Genomic DNA, 27568 nt, shown 5'->3' with positions numbered 1-27568 from the left:
TCAAGATATATATTTTTATTAAATATACATATATTTTGTTTTACAAATGTTGACATTTTTCATCCACTTTGAAATTACAGAGTATTTTGTGTAGATCATTGTAGATCAGTTGGTAGAGCATGGTGTTTGCAACGCCAGCATGGTGTGTGCAACGCCAGGGTTGTGGGTTCGATTCCCACGGGGGGCCAGTACAAAAAAAATAAAAAATAATAATATGCATGAAATGAAATGAATGTATTCACTACTGTAAGTCGCTCTGGATAAGAGCATCTGCTAAATGACTAAAATGTAAAAAATGACAATTACATCCATTGTAATCCCACTTTGTAACACAACAAAATTTGGTAAAAGTCAAGGGGAATACTTTCTGAAGGCACTGCATGACACTAGATGAAAGGGAATATAGGCTCCAGGGTTGGGGTTAATTCCATTTCAATTCCAGTCAATTCAGAAAGTGAACCAAACTCCAATTACATTTTTTTAAATACTAATTGAAGAGAATTGGAATTTTAGAGTACTTTCTGAATTGACCACAGCCCTGGTAGGCTCATAATAACAAAATCATTTTATGATAAGAGAGAGAGGAGTACAGACAAGATATTTCACACATAGCTCATGTTTAACTTATTTTATTTAAGAAAAAAACAGCACATTTTTAATGCATGTCATTTGGAAACATGAAGTGTGTGAATAGGTTACATGGAAAAGTCCTAAACAAAATACCTCCAGTCACATGAATTAATCACCATCAATAATCACATGTATCCATGCTCATCACCCATACACCCTACCTCCCTCTGCAACTCTGTGTCTGTCATGGTGACACAGAGAAGTAACAGCAGAAGACTAAAGTCAGTAGCTAGTGCTCTTTATTGCTAAACACTCTAAGGAAGCTAGGATCCAGTGTACAGATACCATCCCAACATTGTTCCCTTATAATCAATGTTTAATCCAATTCTACTCACTTATATTTAAAACATACATATTTGTGATGTGCCAAACTTGGAGGCCCAAAGTCTAAAGAAGCTGTAAGTAGGCCTATTGCAGTCTGCCCTGCTTCTCTCTCCCCACACCTCCACATGCAGACAGACAGAAAAGAACGCTAGAGAAGTGCTCTCAGACCAGTGGGCCGGTCCTGATCGGTACGGAGAACAGCCTCCTCTGATATGCTACTGCTTGAGTACTGGCACCTCTTACAGAATATTGGCTCTAAAATATGAACCCATGTACTATAGTCTCTTGTGACAGCCTTAACAGCTGAGATTTGGTTCTGGGTGTCGAGATTACCTGTACTGTAGAATTTAAATAAGTACTGGTACCTATTTCATTCCACTTCAAGCACTTTGTCACAAAAACACAGATCATGGAGGTGAAGCACCTTGGGTAGTTTACCATACACAGCAGACCACACAGCTAATCCCATGGAGCCAAAGACAGAGCCCTCTATGACTCCAGATCTACGTACAGCAGTATTGACATTGGTTCTAATTCAAGAAAAGAACATGAAAATCACAACTGAGATTATCTCTCAAACAATTAAATCATATGGACCCTCAGCAGAGCAGGACATCATCCCAATGTTTAGTATGTCACACAGGTGCTTGTTTCTTTGTGTGTGTGTGTGTGTGTGTGTGTTATGGAGCTGAACATGGGGGACAAAGGGGCAGGGGAAACCATGTGGCCAACAGTGTGAGATAGGGCTGCCGTGTACTTTACATGTCAGACACACACATCCAGACACAGAGTGAGAAGTAAAGCAGCGGAGGACGTCTCTGTAATCATAATCATGTCTCTGTACAAGGACAGTTAGGCTTCAACAACACAGTTGACTGGAGTACCAGTCTGGGGGTGGGGGGTTATTGATTCCAGTGATTCAGACGAAGTGAAAACACACACACACACACACACACACACACACACACACACACACACACACACACACACACACACACACACACCTAACAGTGGCAGTTTAATTCTGTACTGTTAGCAGGGAAGACAAGTCACACATGCACGCGCACACTTTCATTCTTGCACACATGTTCAATGTCTGATACTTATAACAACAAAAACACGATAAAAACATATTGTAGAAACCATTTTCTCTATTCTGTAGAAAGCCTTATAGTATGAACATGATGGTGGTCTTTCTCTAAATGATCCATTAGATATCATAATCAAATGCTTTATCATATTTACCCTACGGTTTCTTGGAAACAACCCCCTTTTCCTCTAACCTATACCCCTGCAGTGTTCAAAGATCTAACAGGACTAGACCCAGGTTCAAACACCAGCAGGTCACACTTATATTTAACCAGTCATTCCAGATCTATAATGACTGAAGAGGTAACGGATTAGTGGATGGAGTAGGCTCATTTCTATTACATACAACCCACATCAGTAGTCTATCATCATTGGTTCAGTAAACACAGACACCCTCCTCAACCTTCTACTACCTTTGTAGGTAGTGTCAGACACAGCATCCTAGAAGACTAAATGTGATTAAACTTAACGGTTGAGATTCATAATGTGGTCATTCACCTGGCCATCTAAAGCTATTTTGAGTACATTTACACCCCCACCCCCAGTTTAAGGTATTGACTGACTATAACATGGTGGGTCTCATTTTGGAAAGTGAAATCTTTCCAACCACGCATTTGTCATGTCAGACCACACCTGTGTATTGCCTTAGTTTAGAAGTCAAAAGTGATGACGATAAGTGGAATAGGTGTCACTATGCAAATGTAGAGGAGCAGGTAAACTAATGAGAGGGGGGAAGAGATGAGAAGAGGTGGTGTAGGAGGAAGCCTGGCAATTAACCAACCCAAGCGTCTGTCTCTCCATCACTTCTCCCTCTCTCGCAGTCCTTAATATGAAGAAGCATGACACATTTTTTAATGAAATTTCTACAGGACGAAGATGAACCAAACAAACTCAGACTGCTCTCATTCTATCTCCTCCTTTTCTCTGTCCTCTGTTGTTCCGTCTCAGTGTAAGAGTGTCTGATGGGGAAGCCGCTCCGTTTCAGATCATAGAATGTGTATTTACAGATGTGAAACACACAGAATATAAATATGGCAAATAGATTGAATGTAAAATAGAAGTCACAGAGAAAGAGGGGAGCACAGGTGAACTAGAACAAGAATGGCAAGAGTATATATATTTTTTGTGACCACCGGTGACAATATTTGTATTTTTTCAAGTGTTCCTGCAGTCAAGAATATACACTCAGCCCCACCGCGTATATACGCACACAGGTCAGGGGTCATGACAACACCCTCAGTCACTGACCCCTGACCCCATGAGGGAGACGACATCAGCACCTCTTGTCACCACCTCCCAAAAACAAAACACTGAGGCTACGTCCAAAACGGCACGCTATTCCCTACTCTGGCCAAAAGTATTGCACTGTATAGGGAATACAGGTCATCTTGGACGGTGCCTGAGAGAAACTAAACGCACCACAGAGTGTTGTCTGAGCGTAATCTGGAGAGTTGATGGAGAGCTCCTCTCTATTCCTCTGGTGGAGGGAGGTTAGTACTGCAGACGTCTGGCTGGCTGGCGATGAGAGTTGGATGGAAGACGGTTTTTCTCTTCCTCCCGTCTCCACTGAGCCGCAGCCGCTCTGTGTTCACTCATCTGTCTCAGTTCTCTCTTTTCATCCCTCCATCCTGTCCTCTGGTTAGGCATGTACAGTATGGAGGGAGGATGTAAGAAGGGGTTGCCAGGGTTACCAGTTCATCATAGAGCTCCGGTTCAGGGTCATGAAGAAGACTTGGCTGCTGCCGCCGGAACGCACAGAGGCGAAAAACACCTGCACACAGCACAAAGCATCATGGGAAGTGAGGAGAGTAAGCATGTGTGTTGGCTTATAAATTTAGGCTTTGCAGCATGTGTGTGCGCTCTTGTGCTTGTATACATGTACATGTGTTCGTGCTAACACACACCTTGTCGTTCCTCTCCGACAGGAACTTCAGTCGCTGAGCTCGCTTGTGCATGAAAACTCCGTCGAGGTGTCCCGTCTCCACGGAGCGGATCTCAATGGCCTTCTCTCCCCAGCCCATGATCTGGTTGGAGTGGATGTAGGCTGGGGGACGGACAGGGACACACAGACAGGGGATTGGACAGGAGAGCACTCACTCAAGCCAGTCACAGATCACACCCTTAGGCCACGCCTCCGGGAGGAAATCATTGCAGCAGTTTCTGTATCTGATTCTGAACGAAGGAAAAAACTCAAACACCTGAGCTGTCCACCCGACGGGGGATGGGGAGGGCAGTTTCATACAGACCCAGGGATAACGCTAATAAGAGAGATGCCCAGATTTACGGGGGGCATAGTCAAAGTCAACCGTAGAGCGCTACTGGGAGAGAAGGCTATCTGAGGGTCTACTGTGATGACTCTGGTATAGTGGTTTGACGTGGACGGTAACCCTGCCCTGGGTTTACCCCTGGGTGGTTGAACTGTAGCAGAGCAGGTGACTGATGACTATGCTGTGAGGATGGTTACAGTAGTAGCAGCATGATGATGATTGGGTGATTTTACCTCCCAGTTCTGTCATCCAGCTCCTTTGTGCTCAGGGAGTGAGCTGGCCAACCGACTGGAGTGTGAGCGTGTGGGTGTGTGTGCCAGTCCGTGTGTGAACGTGTGTGTGTGTACTGGTTTTGTATTGGGTGGCTTGGGGCTGTATGTGTTTGGGCCGGGGTGGAGATACCTTTAAAAGAACGAGACATAAACTCAGGGGTAGAAGCTCCTAGGACTAAGGCAGTCTCAAAATACAACAACACAAACACAGTGTTTCAGACAAAGACAGAACGAGCCAAATGAAAACAGAACTAGTGAACCAGACAGACATGATAAACTGAGGCTTGGTATTAAGAGTGGAGAGACAGAAGAGAAGCCGAGCTGATCTAAAGGGATCAGAGAGATCTATCAATACCCATTCTAGATCTAGTGGGATTAAAGCAATAAGATCCTTGTTACTGACCCTGCGCTTTGTTAATTAGTTAAAGATGTGATGGACGTCGTTAATAGACCTGGGTCAAATACATGAGGTGAGCTTGATTTAGCTTGGACCTGACGCCGTTGGAGCTAGTCCATGGCACAGAGGAAATTTAATCAAGCACAACTCATGTACTTGAAAGTATTTGACGTATGTACACTGAGCGTACAAAAAATATTAAAGACACCTTACTAATATTGAGTAGCACCCCCCCCCATTTCCCACAGAACAGCCTCAATTCGTCGGAATGGACTCTACAAGGTGTTGAATGCATTCCACATGGATGCTGACCCATGTTAACTCCAATGCTTCCCACAGTTGTGTCAAGTTGGCTGGATTTCCTATGGGTGGTGGACCATTCTTGATACACATGGGAAACTGTTGAGCGTGAAAAACTCAGCAGCGTTGCAGTTATTGACACAAACCGGTGCGCTTGGCACCTACTAGCATAAGCTATTAAATATTTTGTCTTGCCCATTCACCCTCTGAATGACACACATACACAAATGTCTCAAGGCAAATTTAAAAAAATAATAATTCTTTAACCTGTCTCCTCGCCTTCATCTACACTGATTGAAGTGGATTTAACAAGAGACATCAGTAAAGGATCATAGCTTTCACCTGGATTCACCTGGTCAGTCTGTCATGGAAAGAGCAGGTGTTCCTAATGTTTTGTACACTCAGTAAATAAAGACAATGTTTTTAATATACGTACATAAAGACAAACAGAAAGTGTCTCCATCCTAAAGAGCGGCAGGTAGACGTATCCTAGACCCAGAGAGACAGATAGATAGATCCTAGACCTGGATAGACAGGTAGATACAGTTGAAGTCAGAAGTTTACATACACCTTAGCCAAATACATTTATACTCAGTTTTTCAAAATTCCTGACATTTAATCCTAGTAAAAATTCCCAGTCTTAGGTCAGTTAGGATCACCACTTTATTTTAAGAATGTGAAATGTCAGAATAATAGTAGAGAGAAGGATTTATTTCAGCTTTCATTTCTTTCATCACATTCCCAGTGGGTCAGAAGTTTACATACACTCAATTAGTATCTGGTAGCATTCCCTTTAAATTGTTTAACTTGGGTCAAATGTTTTGGGTAGCCTTCCACAAGCTTCCCACAATAAGTTGGGTGAATTTTGGCCCATTCCTCCTGACAGAGCTGGTGTAACTGAGTCAGGTTTGAAGGCCTCCTTGCTCGCACACGCTTTTTCAGTTCTGGCCACAAATGTTCTATGGGATTGAGGTCAGGGCTTTGTGATGGCCACTCCAATACCTTGACTTTGTTGTCCTTAAGCCATTTTGCCACAACTTTGGAAGTATGCTTGGGGTCATTGTCATTTACATTTAAGTCATTTAGCAGACGCTCTTATCCAGAGCGACTTACAAATTGGTGCATTCACCTTATAATATCCAGTGGAACAACCACTTTACAATAGTGCATCTAAATCTTTTAAGGGGGGGGGTTAGAAGGATTACTTTATCCTATCCCAGGTATTCCTTGAAGAGGTGGGGTTTCAGGTGTCTCTGGAAGGTGGTGATTGACTCCGCTGTCCTGGCGTCGTGAGGGAGCTTGTTCCACCATTGGGGTGCCAGAGCAGCGAACAGTTTTGACTGGGCTGAGCGGGAACTGTGCTTCCTCAGAGGTAGGGAGGCGAGCAGGCCAGAGGTGGATGAACGGAGTGCCCTTGTTTGGGTGTAGGGCCTGATCAGAGCCTGAAGGTACGGAGGTGCCGTTCCCCTCACAGCTCCGTAGGCAAGCACCATGGTCTTGTAGCGGATGCGAGCTTCGACTGGAAGCCAGTGGAGAGAGCGGAGGAGCGGGGTGACGTGAGAGAACTTGGGAAGGTTGAACACCAGACGGGCTGCGGCGTTCTGGATGAGTTGTAGGGGTTTAATGGCACAGGCAGGGAGCCCAGCCAACAGCGAGTTGCAATAATCCAGACGGGAGATGACAAGTGCCTGGATTAGGACCTGCGCCGCTTCCTGTGTGAGGCAGGGTCGTACTCTGCGAATGTTGTAGAGCATGAACCTACAGGATCGGGTCACCGCCTTGATGTTGGTGGAGAACGACAGGGTGTTGTCCAGGGTCACGCCAAGGCTCTTAGCACTCTGGGAGGAGGACACAAGTCAATTTGGAAGACCCATTTGTGACTAAGCTTTAACTTCCTGACTGATGTCTTGAGATGTTGCTTCAATATATCCACATAATTTTCCTTCCTCATGATGTCATCAATTTTGTGAAGTGCACCAGAACCTCCTGCAGCAAGGCACCCCCACAACATAATGCTGCCACCCCGTGCTTCACGGTTGGGATGGTGTTCCTCGGCTTGCAAGCCTCCCCCTTTTTCCTCCAAACATAACAATGGTCATTATGGCCAAACAGTTCTATTTTTGTTTCACCAGACCAGAGGACATTTCTCCAAAAAGTACAATCTTTGTCCCCATGTGCAGTTGCAAACCGTAGTCCGGCTTTTTTATGGCGGTTTTGGAAAAGTGGCTTCTTCCTTGCTGAGCGCCTTTCAGGTTATGTCGATATCGGACTCATTTTACTGTGGCTATAGATACTTTTGTACCTGTTTCCTCCAGCATCTTCACAAGGTCCTTTGCTGTTGTTCTGGGATTGATTTGCACTTTTCGCACCAAAGTACGTTCATCTCTAGGAGACAGAACGCGTCTCATTCCTGAGCTGTATGACGGCTACGTGGTCCCATGGTGTTTATAATTGCATACTATTGTTTGTACAGATGAACGTGGTACCTTCAGGCGTTTGGAAATTGCTCCCAAGGTTGAACCAGACTTGTGGAGGTCTACAATTGTTTTCTGTGGTCTTGGCTGATTTCTTTTGATTTTCCCATGATGTCAAGTAAAGAGGCACTGAGTTTGAAGGTAGGCATTGAAATATATCCACAGGTACACCTCCAATTGACTGAAATGATGTCAATTAGCCTATGAGAAGCTTTGAAAGCCATGACATTATTTTCTGGCATTTTCCAAGCTGTTTAAAGGCACAGTCAACTTAGTGTATGTAAACTTCTGACCCACTGGAATTGTGATACAGTGAATTATAAGTGAAATAATCTGTCTGTAAACAATTGATGTAAAAATGACTTGTGTCATGCACAAAGTAGATGTCCTAACCAACTTGCCAAAACTATAGTTTGTTAACAAGAAATATGTGGAGTGGTTGAAAAATGAGTTTTAATGACTCCAACTTAAGTGTATGTAAACTTCCGACTTCAACTGTAGATCCTAGACCTGGATAGACAGGTAAACAGATCCTAGACCTGGAGAGACAGACAGATCCTAGACCTGGAGAGACAGGTAGACAGATCCTAGACCTGGGTAGACAGACAGACCCTAGACCTGGATAGACAGGTAGATCTTAGACCTGGAGAGACAGGTAGACAGATCCTAGACCTGGAGAGACAGACAGATCCTAGACCTGGATAGACAGGTAGATCTTAGACCTGGAGAGACAGGTAGACAGATCCTAGACCTAGGGAGACAGGTAGACAGATCCTAGACCTGGAGAGACAGACAGATCCTAGACCTGGATAGACAGACAGATCCTAGACCTGGATAGACAGACAGATCCTAGACCTGGATAGACAGGTAGACAGATCCTAGACCTGGATAGACAGGTAGACAGATCCTAGACCTGGAGAGACAGACAGATCCTAGACCTGGATAGACAGGTAGACAGATCCTAGACCTGGATAGACAGGTAGATCTTAGACCTAGGGAGACAAGTAGACAGATCCTAGACCTGGAGAGACAGGTAGACAGATCCTAGACCTGGAGAGACAGGTAGACAGATCCTAGACCTGGAGAGACAGGTAGACAGATCCTAGACCTGGAGAGACAGGTAGACAGATCCTAGACCTGGAGAGACAGGTAGACAGATCCTAGACCTGGAGAGACAGGTAGACAGATCCTAGACCTGGAGAGACAGGTAGACAGATCCTAGACCTGGAGAGACAGGTAGACAGATCCTAGACCTGGAGAGACAAGTAGACAGATCCTAGACCTGGAGAGACAGGTAGACAGATCCTAGACCTGGAGAGACAGGTAGACAGATCCTAGACCTGGAGAGACAGGTAGACAGATCCTAGACCTGGAGAGACAAGTAGACAGATCCTAGACCTGGAGAGACAGGTAGACAGATCCTAGACCTGGAGAGACAGGTAGACAGATCCTAGACCTGGAGAGACAAGTAGACAGATCCTAGACCTGGAGAGACAGGTAGATCTTAGACCTAGGGAGACAGGTAGACAGATCCTAGACCTGGATAGACAGGTAGACAGATCCTAGACCTGGAGAGACAGACAGATCCTAGACCTGGAGAGACAGGTAGATCTTAGACCTAGGGAGACAGGTAGACAGATCCTAGACCTGGAGAGACAAGTAGACAGATCCTTGACCTGGAGAGACAGGTAGACAGATCCTAGACCCAGAGAGACAGATCCTAGACCTGGGGAGACAAACAGATCCTAGACCTGGGTAGGCAGGTAGATAGATTCATGTACAGGTAGATATCCATTAGATTTCAGTATCATCTGGTTGTCAATCAAACAACACAAAAATAACATGTATAACATAAAGTAGCAGACGAACAGACACACAAACATTCCTCCCTGTGCTGAGGGTGGGCAGTACTCTAGGGGTAAGGAGTGTGAGAAGTCCAGGTCGAGGGGCATCACTTGTAGGAGCATGCAGAGTGTCTGTAACTGTCAATCTATGGGTTGCAAGTGTGTGTGTTATTATATTGCATTTGGAAGGGGAATGCTACATGTAAAACTACTATGAGGTATTTGGTGGGGGTTGGAGTGCAGGGGTTGGAGTGCAGGGGTTGGTGTGCAGGGGTTGGTGTGCAGGGGTTGGTGTGCAGGGGTTGGAGTGCAGGGGTTGGAGTGCAGGGGTTGGAGTGCAGGGGTTGGAGTGCAGGGGTTGGAGTGCAGGGGTTGGAGTGCAGGGGTTGGTGTGCAGGGGTTGGTGTGCAGGGGTTGGTGTGCAGGGGTTGGAGACAGGTCTGGCGTTATGGGCGGGCCTTAGGGGGCCTGGCCCACCCTACTGCACCTCCTTGCCCGTCCAAATAACACATTTTAATATTAATAATTTATTTCACAGAGACGCGCACCGACAGAAAGACATGAATCCAGTTAAAGCATCCAAGCGAGTGAAACAGCGCCCCTCTGTCTCAGTATGTGTAGACCATGTATCTGATGCTGTCTGGACAGTGAAACAGCACCCCTCTGTCTCAGTATGTGTAGACATGTATCTGATGCTGCCTGGATAGTGAAACAGCACCCCTCTGTCTCAGTATGTGTAGACATGTATCTGATGTTGTCTGGACAGTGAAACAGCACCACTCTGTCTCAGTATGTGTAGACATGTATCTGATGTTGTCTGGACAGTGAAACAGCACCCCTCTGTCTCAGTATGTGTAGACATGTATCTGATGCTGTCTGGACAGTGAAACAGCACCCCTCTGTCTCAGTATGTGTAGACATGTATCTGATGTTGTCTGGACAGTGAAACAGCACCCCTCTGTCTCAGTATGTGTAGACATGTATCTGATGTTGTCTGGACAGTGAAACAGCACTCCTCTGTCTCAGTATGTGTAGACCATGTATCTGATGCTGTCTGGACAGTGAAACAGCACCCCTCTGTCTCAGTATGTGTAGACATGTATCTGATGCTGTCTGGACAGTGAAACAGCACCCCTCTGTCTCAGTATGTGTAGACCATGTATCTGATGCTGTCTGGACAGTGAAACAGCACTCCTCTGTCTCAGTATGTGTAGACCATGTATCTGATGCTGTCTGGACAGTGAAACAGCACTCCTCTGTCTCAGTATGTGTAGACCATGTATCTGATGCTGTCTGGACAGTGAAACAGCACTCCTCTGTCTCAGTATGTGTAGACCATGTATCTGATGCTGTCTGGACAGTGAAACAGCACTCCTCTGTCTCAGTATGTGTAGACCATGTATCTGATGCTGTCTGGACAGTGAAACAGCACTCCTCTGTCTCAGTATGTGTAGACCATGTATCTGATGCTGTCTGGACAGTGAAACAGCACTCCTCTGTCTCAGTATGTGTAGACCATGTATCTGATGTTGTCTGGACAGTGAAACAGCACCCCTCTGTCTCAGTATGTGTAGACCATGTATCTGATGCTGTCTGGACAGTGAAACAGCACCCCTCTGTCTCAGTATGTGTAGACATGTATCTGATGTTGTCTGGACAGTGAAACAGCACCCCTCTGTCTCAGTATGTGTAGACCATGTATCTGATGCTGTCTGGACAGTGAAACAGCACCCCTCTGTCTCAGTATGTGTAGACCATGTATCTGATGCTGTCTGGACAGTGAAACAGCACCCCTCTGTCTCAGTATGTGTAGACATGTATCTGATGCTGCCTGGACAGTGAAACAGCACCCCTCTGTCTCAGTATGTGTAGACATGTATCTGATGCTGCCTGGACAGTGAAACAGCACCCCTCTGTCTCAGTATGTGTAGACATGTATCTGATGCTGTCTGGACAGTGAAACAGCACCCCTCTGTCTCAGTATGTGTAGACATGTATCTGATGCTGTCTGGACAGTGAAACAGCACCCCTCTGTCTCAGTATGTGTAGACATGTATCTGATGCTGCCTGGACAGTGAAACAGCACCCCTCTGTCTCAGTATGTGTAGACATGTATCTGATGCTGTCTGGACAGTGAAACAGCACCCCTCTGTCTCAGTATGTGTAGACATGTATCTGATGCTGTCTGGACAGTGAAACAGCACCCCTCTGTCTCAGTATGTGTAGACCATGTATCTGATGCTGTCTGGACAGTGAAACAGCACCCCTCTGTCTCAGTATGTGTAGACATGTATCTGATGCTGTCTGGACAGTGAAACAGCACTCCTCTGTCTCAGTATGTGTAGACATGTATCTGATGCTGCCTGGACAGTGAAACAGCGCCCCTCTGTCTCAGTATGTGTAGACCATGTATCTGATGCTGTCTGGACAGTGAAACAGCACCCCTCTGTCTCAGTATGTGTAGACCATGTATCTGATGCTGTCTGGACAGTGAAACAGCGCCCCCTCTGTCTCAGTATGTGTAGACATGTATCTGATGCTGTCTGGACAGTGAAACAGCACCCCTCTGTCTCAGTATGTGTAGACATGTATCTGATGCTGTCTGGACAGTGAAACAGCACCCCTCTGTCTCAGTATGTGTAGACATGTATCTGATGCTGCCTGGACAGTGAAACAGCGCCCCTCTGTCTCAGTATGTGTAGACATGTATCTGATGCTGTCTGGACAGTGAAACAGCACTCCTCTGTCTCAGTATGTGTAGACATGTATCTGATGCTGTCTGGACAGTGAAACAGCACTCCTCTGTCTCAGTATGTGTAGACATGTATCTGACGCTGTCTGGACAGTGAAACAGCACTCCTCTGTCTCAGTATGTGTAGACCATGTATCTGATGCTGTCTGGACTAAGAGTGTGGCATGTCATAATATTTCTGTCCAGACAGCATCAGATACTTGGGCAACATATAGAGGAGTGCTGTTTCGCTCGCTCTGATGCTTTCTCCGGTGATATAGTTTCAGCAGAGAGGAAGAGGCGATGCGAGAGGGTTTACTCTCACCAAAATCTGTCCTGAATAAGCACAATGCGTTTCTATGGGCATAATATGCAGCCTTAAGCTTGTCGCCTTCCTTCGCACCTTTGGGACAAAGACTCCCATTGTTAGGGCGGAGACATGAGCACCTCATCATTGTATACAGATCTCTGGTTTCAGCCTCTTGCAAATTGGGAAGGAACGTTGGCAGGTGCACAGTGCACTGTTAGGATGCTGGATGTTTCACTAAAATTATAGGCTATAATTATTCCAGTCTAAATAAAATAATTCAAAATACTTTACCAGAGAGCATGACTTAGCCACAGAGGATCATTAGCTTCTTAAAAAAATAACAAGCTGTGGATTGTTTATATCGCGTGTGTGTTGACCTAGGTCTATTTGGGAAGCCTGCGATTTGGCTAACGCCTCTGGCAATGGGTCTAGCTGATTGAGTTGCGGCTGTCAGTGAAAAGCATCTAGATTCTAGATGTGTCTTGAGTATAATATTTACATGTTGCAACAAGGGGAGGGGTGTGGCAACGATATGGCACGTCTCTCTCCAGAATTCATGCACTCAGCTCTCCAGAAAGCGCTCAGCTGTCTCCCACCAATTCTTGTGGATTCATAGTTTTATTGTATGAATTGTTTGCCACAGGAGCGCGATGGGACAAGGACATCCCGGCCGGCCAAACCCTCCCCTAAACCGGACGACGCTGGGCCAATTGTGCATCACCTCATGGGTCTCCAAGTCAAGGCCGGCTGCGACACAACACGGAATCGAACCTGGATATGTACTGACGCCTCAAGCACTGAAGTGCCTTAGACCGCTGTGCCACTCGGGAGGCAGATTTTATTATTCTTTTGAGTAATTCTCCATAACACATCACCAGCAGGTCTAGTAGACGTACCGTTAATCCCCTGTCATTTGGTTACATGAATTTCTGTTAATGTATTAATTACAGTGATTTACCATACTTATTATCAGACTGGAAACGTTGTTTGCGGAGTTCACAACCTGCTACACAGGTGAGAAACAAGTTTTGGTTTATTTAATAACAATTACGAGATTTGTCAATTGTTTCATTGTCTTTTGTTTGGAGTGCTCCACGTGAGCAATGAGCATGTGTCTGGTTTCTATTTCCTGATAAAGTTGAGGGAGTGCACGCGCCTGAGCACACACAGAGGTAGGCCTACCTGGCCTGCTGCGTGCAAAAGTAGTTAAGTACCCATTTGGCAATGTCTGATTTTTGATTGTTATAACTCACCACATCCACCACTAATAAACTGAGCTTCTCAGTCATTTTTTCTTCACCTCACACAGTAAGTCAACAAAGTCTGTTTTTGTGAATGACAGTTCCTCAGTATTTGAAAAATCTTTCCAACACTCCCGGCCTTTATAATCATGCCTCGGTGTAAAAGAACAGAATATCTTGATCTGATTATTCCATATTATCCATAGGCTCCCGAGTGGCCCAGCGGTCTAAGGCACTGCAACTCAGTGCAAGAGGCGTCACTACAGTCCTTGGTTCGATTCCAGGTTGTATCACATCCGGCCGTGATTGGGAGTCCCATAGGGCGGCACACAATTGGCCCAGCGTCGTCCGGGTTTGGCCGGGGTAGGCCGTCATTGTAAATAAGAATTTGTTCTTAACTGACTTGCCTAGTTAAATAAAGGTTAAATAATAAAACAAATAATAATAATAATATATCCAGTGAAAATGTCATAAAAAAAACAGCTGTCTGTCCTGAGCTCACTGGCACAGGAAACTCTGAAGACCTGGAATAGGTTAGTTGATATAATGTTTCAAGTTCCCTAGAGACAGCTTCCCTGTACCTAGTGATGATTTGATACAATGTTGCGCTTCACCAGCAATAGCTCAAGTCAAGACAGATAAAAAGGGAGGCAGAGAGGTGGAGTAGAGAGATGAATGTGAAGTATTTTCGAAAATGTTTAATTGTCGACTTTAGGCCAATGTATTTTACTTAGTTGACGATTAAGTGATAGGCTTACTGTATTGGCCTGAAGGCTATCTCTGAGTTCTATGCTCTCATTTCTTTAGCCGCCAATGGATCACAGTGTATTAATGTGTCCATATGGCAGAGGCTGATGCTCTCGCTTTAGTTGAATTTGAACTTTTAGATTTTTATTGTTTTACTTCAGATTCATGATTAACCATGTAACACTGATTTTGATAAACAAAAACGTTATTAGTGAAATGAAACTGTTACACGAAAATGCGCATATAAAAATAATTATAACTGGCATGCAGATCGGTAGAGATGGTAGGATAAACTGTGCTTCCCCAACCTTGAAACTCACAAGCTGCCTATAGTCTTCACTATAACACTCCTAAAGAAAATGGTGAATATAAAAGCGCATGCACATATAGGAGGTCCAGTGAAGAAATGTGCCCGCCTTTAGAAACTGATTCATTCTGGAGCTGGCCCTGGTTGGGGAGCAGGGGCTGGAGAGGAGGAGCAGGGGCTGGAGCTGGGGAGGATGGGCTGGAGAGGATGGGCTGGAGCTGGGGAGCAGGAGCTGGGGAGCAGGGGCTGGGGAGGATGGGCTGGAGCTGGGGAGCAGGGGCTGGGGAGGAGGGGCTGGAGCTGGGGAGCAGGGGCTGGGGAGGAAGGGCTGGAGCTGGGGAGTAGGGGCTGGAGCTGGGGAGCAGGGGCTGGAGCTGGGGAGCAGGGGCTGGAGCTGAGTCTGGGGTTGGAAGCTGAAAAGACTAGGAGTCCTAGCCTTACTAGTGGATCAGAGGGGGATAGAGAGGGAGTATAGAGGGGTAGTGCATGGTTGTGCGGAATAGTGAGGGAGAGGGGTAGCCAAGGTTAGAGAGGGACTAGTGAGAGGTATTGAGGGGTGTAAGAGGCATAGAGGTGTTTGTGAGGGTGGCAGTGAGAGTTGTGTATATAGTGTGTGTGTGACCTACCAACAGATGTAGGCATCTCTCCCCACTGCAGCACCACGTCTTTAGTGATGCGTCCGTAGGTGTTGACGTAGACGCCCTCGTCCTCGTAACACAGCAGCATCTCCATCCCATCGGTCCGCGGCAGCACCACGATGGCATGGGGCGTCACCTGACTCTGAATCTGCCGGGGGCGATAGATACCACACAGTGGAGGGGTGGGGGGCTGGTGTCAGCCTGGCGGGCACAGAGCACGACCCCCGCAACTCCTCTACCTCCAAATCTCTCTTTCTCGCCCTTCTTTCCCTCCCTCCTTGTCTTGTGGCCAGCTCCCCACCCCCCTGTGCGATGAGAAACTGCTGCAACAATGGAATCTCCCGCTCCATCAGTCACACAATCACCATGGTAACACACAAGGTAAACAAAACAGCCTTGTCATGGTTTCAACAACATAAATGGTAACTGTCATGGTATTTCAGCCCTGAAACCAGAACCGCCACACGGTAGGTACGGTTACCTTTTAAAAGGTAGTAGTTCAGAGGGAAACCAACTTCTCACCAGCAGAGTGCAGAAATCAGATGTTACCTGGTTCAGTAGTCCTTCTCTGACCACGCACACGCACACATACACACGCATGCACACGCAGCCTTACGTGGGAGGGGATGTAGATGTCATACGGGTTGCCAGAGTCGACATCGATTACATGAAACCCAACGCTGGAGCCATAGATGACCTTTAACCTCTGACCTTCCTCCACTGTCAGGTCAACCAGCTGGGGGCGGTGCTGTAGGTCAGTGAACGACTGACAGACAGAGAGAGAGACCGTGGAGAATAGAGAGAAAGATAGACATTATTGAGAGAGATATTGTGGAGAACATTCAGCTACAAAATGGCTGCTGTGGCATCACCCAGGTGAGAGTAGGTGGGAGCTACACACGGGTAGGGGAGGAAATAAGATAATATGTGTGTGTGTTACCTTAAAGGCCATGAACTTGTGGTAGGGTTTGGGTGCCCAGGCGTAGATCTCCACTGAGTTCTTCAGAGCGATCACCAGAAACTTGATCCTCTCATACTTCACTGGAAACACACACACACACACACACACACACACACACACACACACACACACACACACACACACACACACACACACACACACACACACACACACACACACACACACAGAGGAGAGTCAATCACTTGTGTTAGTGCCCCGTGATAATGCCTTGGCTTTAGCTTAATGGGCTAATGCAACACACAGACACCCAGGCTTAAACGTCATGACCCCAGTCCACACACGTACCGACTTTGTAGTGCACACAGCCCTCCAGCTCTCCTACAGTGACCCAGCCCTGCTTCTTCTCCACCTCAGGGTCGTTGTGTAATATCCTGTTCCTCAGCCAGGATAGGTAGTACACACGCAACTTATTCTTCTTCCCTGGAGGAGGGAGAGAGGGGAAAGGACAAGAGAGAGAGAGAGAGGGGAAAGGAGAAGGGAGAGAGAGAGGGGAAAGGAGAAGGGAGAGAGAGGTGAATGGAGAAGGGAGAGAGAGAGGGGAAAGGAGAAGGGAGAGAGAGAGGGGAAAGGAGAAGGGAGAGAGAGAGGGGAAAGGAGAAGGGAGAGAGAGAGGGGAAAGGAGAAGGGAGAGAGAGGTGAATGGAGAAGGGAGAGAAAGAGGGGAGGGGAGAGGAGAAAGGAGAAGGGAGAGAGAGGGGAAAGGAGAAGGGAGAGAGAGAGGGGAGGGGAGAGGAGAAAGGAGAAGGGAGAGAGAGGGGAAAGGAGAAGGGAGAGAGAGGGGAAAGGAGAAGGGAGAGAGAGGGGAAAGGAGAAGGGAGAGAGAGAGGGAGGGGAAAGGAGAAGGGAGAGAGAGAGGGGAAAGGAGAAGGGAGAGAGAGGAGAAAGGAGAAGGGAGAGAAAGAGGGGAGGGGAGAGGAGAAAGGAGAAGGGAGAGAGAGGGGAATGGAGAAGGGAGAGAGAGAGGGGAGGGGAGAGGAGAAAGGAGAAGGGAGAGAGAGGGGAAAGGAGAAGGGAGAGAGAGAGGTGAGGGGAGAGGAGAAAGGAGAAGGGAGAGAGAGGGGAAAGGAGAAGGGAGAGAGAGAGGGGAGGGGAGAGGAGAAAGGAGAAGGGAGAGAGAGGGGAAAGGAGAAGGGAGAGAGAGAGGGGAGGGGAGAAAGGAGAAGGGAGAGAGAGGGGAAAGGAGAAGGGAGAGAGAGGGGAAAGGAGAAGGGAGAGAGAGGGGAAAGGAGAAGGAGAGAGAGAGGGGAGGGGAGAGGAGAGGAGAAAGGAGAAGGGAGAGAGAGGGAAAGGAGAAGGGAGAGAGGGGAAAGGAGAAGGGAGAGAGGGGAAAGGAGAAGGGAGAGAGAGGGGAAAGGAGAAGGGAGAGAGAGGGGAAAGGAGAAGGGAGAGAGGGGAAAGGAGAAGGGAGAGAGAGGGGAAAGGAGAAGGGAGAGAGAGGGGAAAGGAGAAGGGAGAGAGAGGGGAAAGGAGAAGGGAGAGAGAGGTGAATGGAGAAGGGAGAGAGAGAGGGGAGGGGAGAGGAGAAAGGAGAAGGGAGAGAGAGGGGAAAGGAGAAGGGAGAGAGAGAGGGGAAAGGAGAAGGGAGAGAGGGGAAAGGAGAAGGGAGAGAGAGGGGAAAGGAGAAGGGAGAGAGAGGGGAAAGGAGAAGGGAGAGAGAGGGGAAAGGAGAAGGGAGAGAGGGGAAAGGAGAAGGGAGAGAGAGAGGGGAGGGGAGAGGAGAAAGGAGAAGGGAGAGAGAGGGGAAAGGAGAAGGGAGAGAGAGAGGGGAAAGGAGAAGGGAGAGAGAGGGGAAAGGAGAAGGGAGAGAGAGGGGAAAGGAGAAGGGAGAGAGAGGGGAAAGGAGAAGGGAGAGAGGGGAAAGGAGAAGGGAGAGAGAGAGGGAGGGGAGAGGAGAAAGGAGAAGGGAGAGAGAGGGGAAAGGAGAAGGGAGAGAGAGAGGGGAGGGGAGAGGAGAAAGGAGAAGGGAGAGAGAGGGGAAAGGAGAAGGGAGAGAGAGGTGAATGGAGAAGGGAGAGAGAGAGGGGAGGGGAGAGGAGAAAGGAGAAGGGAGAGAGAGGGGAGAGGAGAAGGGAGAGAGAGGTGAATGGAGAAGGAGAGAGAGAGGGAGGGGAGAGGAGAAAGGAGAAGGGAGAGAGAGGGGAAAGGAGAAGGGAGAGAGAGGGGAAAGGAGAAGGGAGAGAGAGAGGGGAGGGGAAAGGAGAAGGGAGAGAGAGGGGAAAGGAGAAGGGAGAGAGAGAGGGGAGGGGAGAGGAAAGGGAGGGAAAGGTCTTAAGCCTGTTGACTATTTGAGAGTGATCGTAGAATCTGAACAAAGCAATGCTACAGGCCTTCAGCCATTAGCGGTTCTGGGGAGGGGGGGGGCAGTGCCCCTGTGACAACAATTTTGGACCCCATTGTGTCCCCCCTAAATGTGGAGTATGAAATAATTTTTACATAACAAATTTTTGCTATCGTTCTTTTTTTACATCCGTTATTAATGTAACTGGCCCCTCTAACAGTACAACTGGCCCCAGCTTGGCCCTCCCAGTTGAAATGGTCTAGAACCGCCACTGCCTCCAGCTCTTTAGGAAACACAAGTCTGCCTTTTGGGGCCAGACAGTTAAAACCAGTCAAAAACAGAAACACACCATACATCTTCCTCGATGGGGCCACAGAACCCTTTGTTAAAGTCTAACTGTGTTCAAGTAGCTGTCTTGCTGCAATCAGTCCTACCAGATATGGTGACCAGGACGTTGAGGCCCTCCAGAACGTCCATCTGTTGGAAGCGTCGGCGGTTGATCAGGTTATACACCTTCCCCTGACCACTGCGGTCCAGCAACATAAGACCATTCTCTGTCCCCACCAGCAGGTTCACACCTAGACACACACACACACACACAAACACACATTTTAAATACTTTATTTCAATCCACAAATCACATTACAGTCAACAACGATTCAAAGATTTCATAGGTCATGGATATATGGACACTTCTAGATACAAAAGTCATGGATATATGGACACTTCTAGATACAAAAGTCATGGATATATGGACACTTCTAGATACAAAAGTCATGGATATATGGACACAGAAAGCACCTACACACACGCGTGTGCATACATATATAATGTATCTTTGAAGTGTCTTACCCCAGAGAGCAGCACACAGTATCTCAGAGTTGAAGCGCTTCTTGTATTTGCGTATTTCAGGCGTGTCACTATGAGGTCGTATGTTCGTCGGGTTCACATTGACCACACTGATCTTTCTGGCCTCGTTCAGTCTGGCCTGCTCCTGCTCCTGAAGCAGCAGCTCATTTGCAAAGAGAGCTGCAACCACAGGATAACATTATACTAATGTTCACACAACCTTTCAAACTTACAACAGGACACCCTGTACAGTATGTTCACACAACATTACAACTTTAGAGCAACATTCATGCAACCTCCTCCTTCCTAAGCAATTTACTGGCAACAAGAGCTAGAGCAAAGATGACAGAAGATTGACAAGATAACTGACTCACTCACCAGAGGCAGAGTTTTCATCATCATCATCGGTGGGGGAGGTTCCGTAGACTCGTGGATCAACGAATGGCGTGAAGGAGGAGGACTTGGAGCCACTCCCACTGCCCATGCCGTACTGCAAATCAGAGAGAGGGGGTGAGATCGGGACCTCGGAGTATTATAGGTGGGTTCAGAGTTTTCTCTGACCATCTAAACAAGAAAAACTCCAGACCCCGATTTCTGTCCTGAGGTAACAGGTTGCCAGGTGGTGAGAGTTTTCAGAATACACTTACGGGTTGCCAGAGCGGAAAGTGTGTTGAGCAACATTAGGCTTGGTTTGCCATGCAAACACACAGCATGCAGAGGAGAGAGAGCAGAGAATGTGACCAGCAAAAAAGGTAGATAATGTATGGAAGAAATGGTTATGTACTGGGTTAAACTAGGTTAGAGTGGGTTTAATTGCGAGCCAGACAGACTCAGCATCTAGATCCAAGTCAGACTTGACAGAGGGTGAGTTTTTTTTGTTTGTTTTAGTACAGGATGCAGAGAGAGCACAAGGGCACAGAGCCACAGGGCTAGGTAGCTGTAACTAGCACCCGTTGTCTCTCTCTCCTCCATGCTGCAGCGACCACCACAGAACATCAAAGTGTTTATCGCGCTGTCCGTGTTCGCACCGGACTAGTATAATCAGAGAATCTTGGAGTTCGCCAAAAAACAATAGGTTATTCTGGTTGGAAATGTTACTCTCCTGCCATGTAAAAATTACTGCCACGGCAGACTAGGACGGGATGTGGTGTTTTGTGCTCGTGCACATAATTACATAACTCGACCCCGCCAGTAAAACTAATTCCATCTGAACATGGCTCAATAGAGCCTGACCTATAGCCAGGGCCGGTCTTTGCCGTTCTGCCGACATAGGCGAGACCAAAAGATGCCACCCCTTGCAAAACTAGACTCGTCCCAGTAAGCAAAATGAAGTTGAAAAGACTAAAATAAGTATTTCCCAGACTTTGAACTTAGGTTCAATTTAGGTTCTGAATGAAAGGTGAAAAGGTATTTTCTGTATGTTTAAAATATATATTTTCCAGGATGCTGAAAAGGAATCTTTTCTGGACGTTGAAATCAGTTTCATTATTGGTTCCGAATGAAAGTTGAAAATCCTTAGAGTTGGGCCAGACCAGACCAAAAACCAATGTCTGTGGATGTGGAAATCAAGGCCGGTCCGGAACTGCGCCAAAAAAAGACGTCCAAAAAGGCAACAGAGTTGGTCTGTGCTTACGGAGGTGTAGCCTACAGTCTTGCCTGAAATTCAATTTTATGAATACCCGTCTGTGGTAAGCCTACTGTTGGTAAAACACCAAAAAACGACGTCCGGACAGGACAAAAAAAAAGACATCCAAAAGACGTCTGCTCGTGCTTACTAGAGTGTAGCCTACCATGTCGGCCCTCAATGGAATTTTATGAATGCCCATCAACGTGGCAGGCCCACCGTTTGTAAAACAGTCCATAGCATTGGCTTTATTAGTCCTGATTTCTGTAACTAATCAATCAATGGCTATTTAAGCTCTGAATATCAGCTACCCAACTTTATCAGGAGTTATTGCCTATTTCCAATATGTTTACACAGCGGGAAATGCAGAAGTATTTTCTTTTTCACTATGATCAGCTTGTCATAAAATTGACGGATACAAACTTGAAACCACCTTGCTATTATGCACATAGCAACACGGTCTAGGAAAAGGCGCTAAACATGTGTATATGACAAATACAATTTGATACTCTTTCTTCCATATCCTGTATCTGCTACATGATTTATGTTGGATCATTTTTTTTACTGAACGTTGGTGCAGCGCTGCAGAGATGTGTCTCTCCAACAGCACCCTGGAGAGGCACGCTGTGAATGAACAAGCAAAATATTTTGAGTCCCTGCCCTTGACAAAGTGGGCAATGCTTATCAAAGATCGGCATCAGCCCTCACCAAAAGAGCCCATATGTCACTGGTTGAGAGAAATTGTCATTGTTTTTGGGCAGAATTATGTGACGTTTTGTGTTGTTGTTGGATGTGTTGTTGCTGCCTAATGGGCGGGCAGGCCGTGCCTATAACATATCCCAATCACATCAATAAATTGGTTATAACAAACTCTGAACAACGTATCACATACGAACTCAAAATGGATGCAGAGGACGTGACAAATAAACTCGAAACGGGGGAATATTTTCCAGGTTGCTCAGGAGGTAAAGGGGAAGTCCAATGTGTGGAATAAATGTGACTAGTTGTGGAATATACTGGAGATCAAGAAAAAGAAGACAAGGAGCAAGCGCTGCATGCATATTATGTGTGACTAACAGGTGTTGTATAGATTACAATATCATTTTTCTGACCATTTGGAACAATGTAAACAACACTAAATAAAGTATAAGCGTACCAGAGTCTGTTAAAACATTTTTTTTGTTTTTGTTTTGTTAAGTCTTTATTACAGCAAAGACTAAACAGTAGCATTCATTCCTGAATGCAATTTCCGAAATGGAACGGTTTATTTATTGTTTAAGCTAATTATTCAAGGAGATCAAGAAAAATATGCGTTATTATTATTATAAATATTATTTTTCTAACAATTTGAAAGTGTAAACACGAAATAAATTAGAAATAATACCAGAGAGGCTGTTCTAACAAAGAAAGAAAAAAAGTAAAGCCTTTACTAGAGCGAAAATTAAAATCAGATGAATTTGTGAAATTGCTGTGTGAAGCTTGGTGCTCACGGAATCAATAGGCTATTAAACACACACTCAAACAGACAACAGAAGCAGGATCTGTCTTACTTCTGTAGATACAGTGAGGGAAAAAAGTATTTGATCCCCTGCTGATTTTGTATGTTTGCTCACTGACAAAGAAATGATCAGTCTATCATTTTAATGGTAGGTTTATTTGAACAGTGAGAGACAGAATAACAACAAAAAAATCCAGAAAAACACATGTCAAAAATGTTATAAATTGATTTGCATTTTAATGAGGGAAATAAGTATTTGACCCCCTCTCAATCAGAAAGATTTCTGGCTCCCAGGTGTCTTTTATACAGGTAACGAGCTGAGATTAGGAGCACACTTTTAAAGGGAGTGCTCCTAATCTCAGTTTGTTACCTGTATAAAAGACGCCTGTCCACAGAAGCAATCAATCAATCAGATTCCAAACTCTCCACCATGGCCAAGACCAAAGAGCTCTCCAAAGATGTCAGGGACAAGATTGTAGACCTACACAAGGCTGGAATGGGCTACAAGACCATCGCCAAGCAGCTTGGTGAGAAGGTGACAACAGTTGGTGCGATTATTCGCAAATGGAAGAAACACAAAATAACTGTCAATCTCCCTCGGCCTGGGGCTCCATGCAAGATCTCACCTCGTGGAGTTGCAATGATCATGAGAATGGTGAGGACTACACGGGAGGGTCAGCCCAGAACTACACGGGAGGGTCTTGTCAATGATCAAGGCTGCTGGGACCATAGTCACCAAGAAAACTATTGGTAACACACTACGCCGTGAAGGACTGAAATCCTGCAGCGCCCGCAAGGTTCCCCTGCTCAAGAAAGCACATATACATGCCCGTCTAAAGTTTGCCAATGAACATCTGAATGATTCAGAGGACAACTGGGTGAAAGTGTTGTGTCAGATGAGACCAAAATGGAGCTCTTTGGCATCAACTCAACTTGCCGTGTTTGGAGGAGGAGGAATGCTGCATATGACCCCAAGAACACCATCCCCACCGTCAAACATGGAGGTGGAAACATTATGCTTTGGGGGGTGTTTTTCTGCTAAGGGGACAGGACAACTTCACCGCATCAAAGGGACGATGGACGGGGCCATGTACCGTCAAATCTTGGGTGAGAACCGCCTTCCCTCAGCCAGGGCATTGAAAATGGGTCGGGGATGGGTATACCAGCACGACAATGACCCAAAACACACGGCCAAGGCAACAAAGGAGTGGCTCAAGAAGAAGCACATTAAGGTCCTGGAGTGGCCTAGCCAGTCTCCAGACCTTAATCCCATAGAAAATCTGTGGAGGGAGCTGAAGGTTCGAGTTGCCAAACGTCAGCCTCGAAACTTTAATGACTTGGAGAAGATCTGCAAAGAGGAGTGGGACAAAATCCCTCCTGAGATGTGTGCAAACCTGGTGGCCAACTACAAGAAACGTCTGACCTCTGTGATTGCCAACAAGGGTTTTGCCACCAAGTACTAAGTCATGTTTTGCAGAGGGGTCAAATACTTATTTCCCTCATTAAAATGCAAATCAATTTATAACATTTTTGACATTTACGTTTCAGAGCCATATCTCGCACTGGCTCCATGGTGTCTAAATCTACACAGGAAGCCTGTCCGACCTTAATGCAGCTGTAAGGAAGAGGGTCGGATCTGCTGGCTAGGGAGTAGGGAGGTTGTGTGTACAGGGCTAGCATGTAGGGGGTTTGTGTGTAGAGGGCTAGCAAGTAAGGGTGTAGGGTGCAAGGGCATAAGCAGTTAGGGTGTAGGGGTCTAGTGAACCTACTTTGGGGTGGCTGCGCCCAGAGCCATCACCAGGGGAGACCATGGGGGAGGGGCTTTGCTGCACCAGATCGGGCAGATTGGCGTTTCCGGGGAAACCGTTGCTGTCGGCGAGAGCGGAGTTCCGCCTCCTGTCCCCATAGGTCTGGAACAGAGAGAGAGTGAGGGCCACTCTACACACTGATCTAAGTTCAGATTAATGTATTTCCTTGTGATGGGTAGGATTTGGGAAAGGTAAGATGATTCTAGATTTGTGGTTAAGGTAAGGTTAAGGTTGGAATCTAATGGTTAAGGTTAGGTTTAGGGTTTGGAGGTTCATCTGGATCTGTGGTTAAGGGGTACGTTCTGCCGCTGATGTGGAAGGTGGGTAAACCCAAAGGATTGAAGAAGCTGAGCGACGGCTGGTGACAATGCAGAGACTCATTCTACACAGACAGACACAGACACACGCAGAGCCGAGTGCATGCCAGGATGCTGAGTTGTGTATTAAGCAAGCCGAGCGGCGCCCAGGGGTCAGGGGTTAAAAGTGAAAGGTGACTGACCTCTCTCATCATCAGGGTGCTGTCTTGGGAACTGTTGCCGTAGGAATCATTATGTCCTCCCATCACACCGTACACCTCACCACTACTCTGCCCCGCGGCCGGCCTGACACGCAACACACACATACACACACACACACGTTTAAAATACTAAAAGATGCCCTATGCAGACATCGCTCTGCCATTTCCTGGTTGCTAAAATTCTAATAGTAATTTAAGTGTATGTGGCAAAACAAGCAAGTATAGTGTAGAGAATCATTGTCCCATTTAAACCACTGAAATATGGTTTCCAGAACCAACAATATTGTATTTTCAACTGTTTGAAACTGGTGTACAAAACCCAAAGTAAAAGAAGCAAATAGTGCACATACTGTAGAACAGATCGACCGCTTTTTAGACTTGCTTTCAATGGAATTACAGATCTATAACTCACTTTTCTATGTGGATTTGGTCGGGTTGCCAAAAAGTTACATATTACAGATTTAAAATACATAGCTACAATAAAATAAATGCATAGCTAAAATGCAGATACACACTCACCCTTTCTAACACACACACACACACACACACACACACACACACACACACACACACACACACTCACATGATGCGTGGGATGTCGCTGACAGACACTGAGCCGTCGTTACTTCCTCCCTCTCCCTCCTCGTCACTCTGTGACTCGTCACTTGATGAGGAGTAGTCCGTCACCTTGACGGGTGGGCGATTAGGCTCCTCCCCCTGACGCAGGTCCCTCAGCTCCTTGGCAAGAGCCGTCAGGTCCTGTAGGTGAGGAGGTCAAAGGTCAGTAGAGGATATTATAAAAGGTCAGCACTCAAGTCATGGGTGCAGTAACAGTTGCTTTGATTTATGGGGAACAGTTTATTGGCACAACATTTTAAACATACATTTTTCAGCAGCTAACTCCTTCCTCAGAGTGTGAGGAACAATGAGGATTCAGTCAGGACGCAGTCAGGAAAGGTCACTAACAGAAGGGTTAGGGTTCTGGGAACTCAACCCTTATGGTCAGTGGTTATATCTGTTTAAGGGGAAACAGCTCCAATGCTCCCCAGTCTGCCTCTGTCACACGGCACAGGTAGAGCAAAACAGGTGAGCTAGAGGAGAGAGAGGCGTGCACAGGGCCGGATTAATGTAGGGGCTTACCGGGGCTGAAGCCCCTGGGCCCAGGCCCATGGGGGCCCAAGAGGGAAATTACGTTATTGTTTTTATTATTATAATTTTATCCAACCAAATAAGTCCGCTCTAAATGTTCAAAATGCATCAGAAAGAATAATTTAGCCACAGAGGATTTTTTATTGTTTTTTTAATAATGGTGGTTAACTTTATCACAAGCACATACAGGTATTGGTCAAAATGAAAGAAACACCAACATAAAGTGTATTAACATGAAGTGTCTTAACCTGTTATGGATAGGGGGCAGTATTTTCACGGCCGGATAAAAAAACGTACCTGATTTAATCTGTTTATTACTCCTGCCCAGAAACTAGAATATGCATATAATTGTTTGATTTGGATAGAAAACACCCTAAAGTTTCTAAAACTGTTTGAATGGTGTCTGTGAGTATAACAGAACTCATATGGCAGGACAAAACCTGAGAAGATTCCAAACAGGAAGTGCCCTCTCTGACCATTTCTTGGCCTTCTTTAGCCTCTTTATTGAAAACAGAGGATCTCTGCTGTAACGTGACACTTTCTAAGGCTCCCATAGGCTCCCAGAAGGCGCCAGAACGTTGAATGATGACTTTGCAGTCCATGGCTGAAAAACAGTAGCGCATTTGGTAAGTGGTCGATCTGAGAACAATGAGACGGGTGCGCACGTGCACATGGGAGTCCATTTTACATTTTCAGTCTTTGAACGAAAACAACGACTCCCGGTCGGAATATTATCGCTATTTTACGAGAAAAATCGCATAAAAATTGATTTTAAACAGTGTTTGACATGCTTCGAAGTACGGTAATGGAATATTTTGAATTTTTTTGTCACGAACGCACGAACAAAACGCCGCTATTTGGATATAACTATGGATTATTTGGAACCAAACCAACATTTGTTGTTGAAGTAGAAGTCCTGGGAGTGCATTCTGACGAAGAACAGCAAAGGTAATCCAATATTTCTTAAAGTAAATCTGAGTTTGGTGAGTACCAAACTTGGTGGGTGTCAAAATAGCTAGCCTGTGATGTCTGGGCTATCTACTCAGAATATTGCAAAATGTGCTTTCGCCGAAAAGCTATTTTAAAATCTGACATAGCGATTGCATAAAGGAGTTCTGTATCTATAATTCTTAAAATAATTGTTATGTATTTTGTCAACGTTTATCATGAGTAATTTAGTAAATTCACCGGAAGTTTTCGGTGGGAATACAATTTCTGAACATCACACGCCAATGTAAAAAGCTGTTTGATATAAATATGAACTTGATTGAACAAAACATGCATGTATTGTA

General features: G+C 46.0%; 1 protein-coding gene across 16 annotated transcripts in view; it reads right to left on the bottom strand.

The window, feature by feature from the left end:
- Positions 1–613: 613 nt before the first annotated feature.
- The window catches only part of LOC106578374 (TRAF2 and NCK-interacting protein kinase), a 64703-nt gene continuing 37748 nt past the window's right edge, over positions 614–27568 (bottom strand). For 14 of the 16 annotated variants that reach the window (XM_014157099.2, XM_045702021.1, XM_045702023.1 and 11 more), the window contains 12 exons: positions 25711–25886; positions 25110–25212; positions 24572–24712; positions 20059–20170; positions 19684–19860; positions 19266–19409; positions 16839–16973; positions 16512–16612; positions 16188–16337; positions 15560–15719; positions 3948–4087; positions 614–3814 (listed from right to left, as the gene is read on the bottom strand). In XM_014157099.2, the coding sequence (XP_014012574.1) occupies positions 3731–3814; positions 3948–4087; positions 15560–15719; positions 16188–16337; positions 16512–16612; positions 16839–16973; positions 19266–19409; positions 19684–19860; positions 20059–20170; positions 24572–24712; positions 25110–25212; positions 25711–25886 (1623 nt within the window). In that variant the 3' untranslated portion in view covers positions 614–3730. The remainder of the gene's footprint in view (positions 3815–3947; positions 4088–15559; positions 15720–16187; positions 16338–16511; positions 16613–16838; positions 16974–19265; positions 19410–19683; positions 19861–20058; positions 20171–24571; positions 24713–25109; positions 25213–25710; positions 25887–27568) is intronic. The other 2 variants (XM_045702028.1, XM_045702024.1) reach the window with 2 other exon arrangements.

This window comes from Salmo salar, chromosome ssa19, assembly GCF_905237065.1.
Source record: "Salmo salar chromosome ssa19, Ssal_v3.1, whole genome shotgun sequence".
In the NCBI taxonomy this organism is placed as follows: Eukaryota; Metazoa; Chordata; class Actinopteri; order Salmoniformes; family Salmonidae; genus Salmo; species Salmo salar.
Note: the sequence above shows the minus strand (reverse complement) of the source record. Positions and strands in the feature narration are given on the sequence as shown.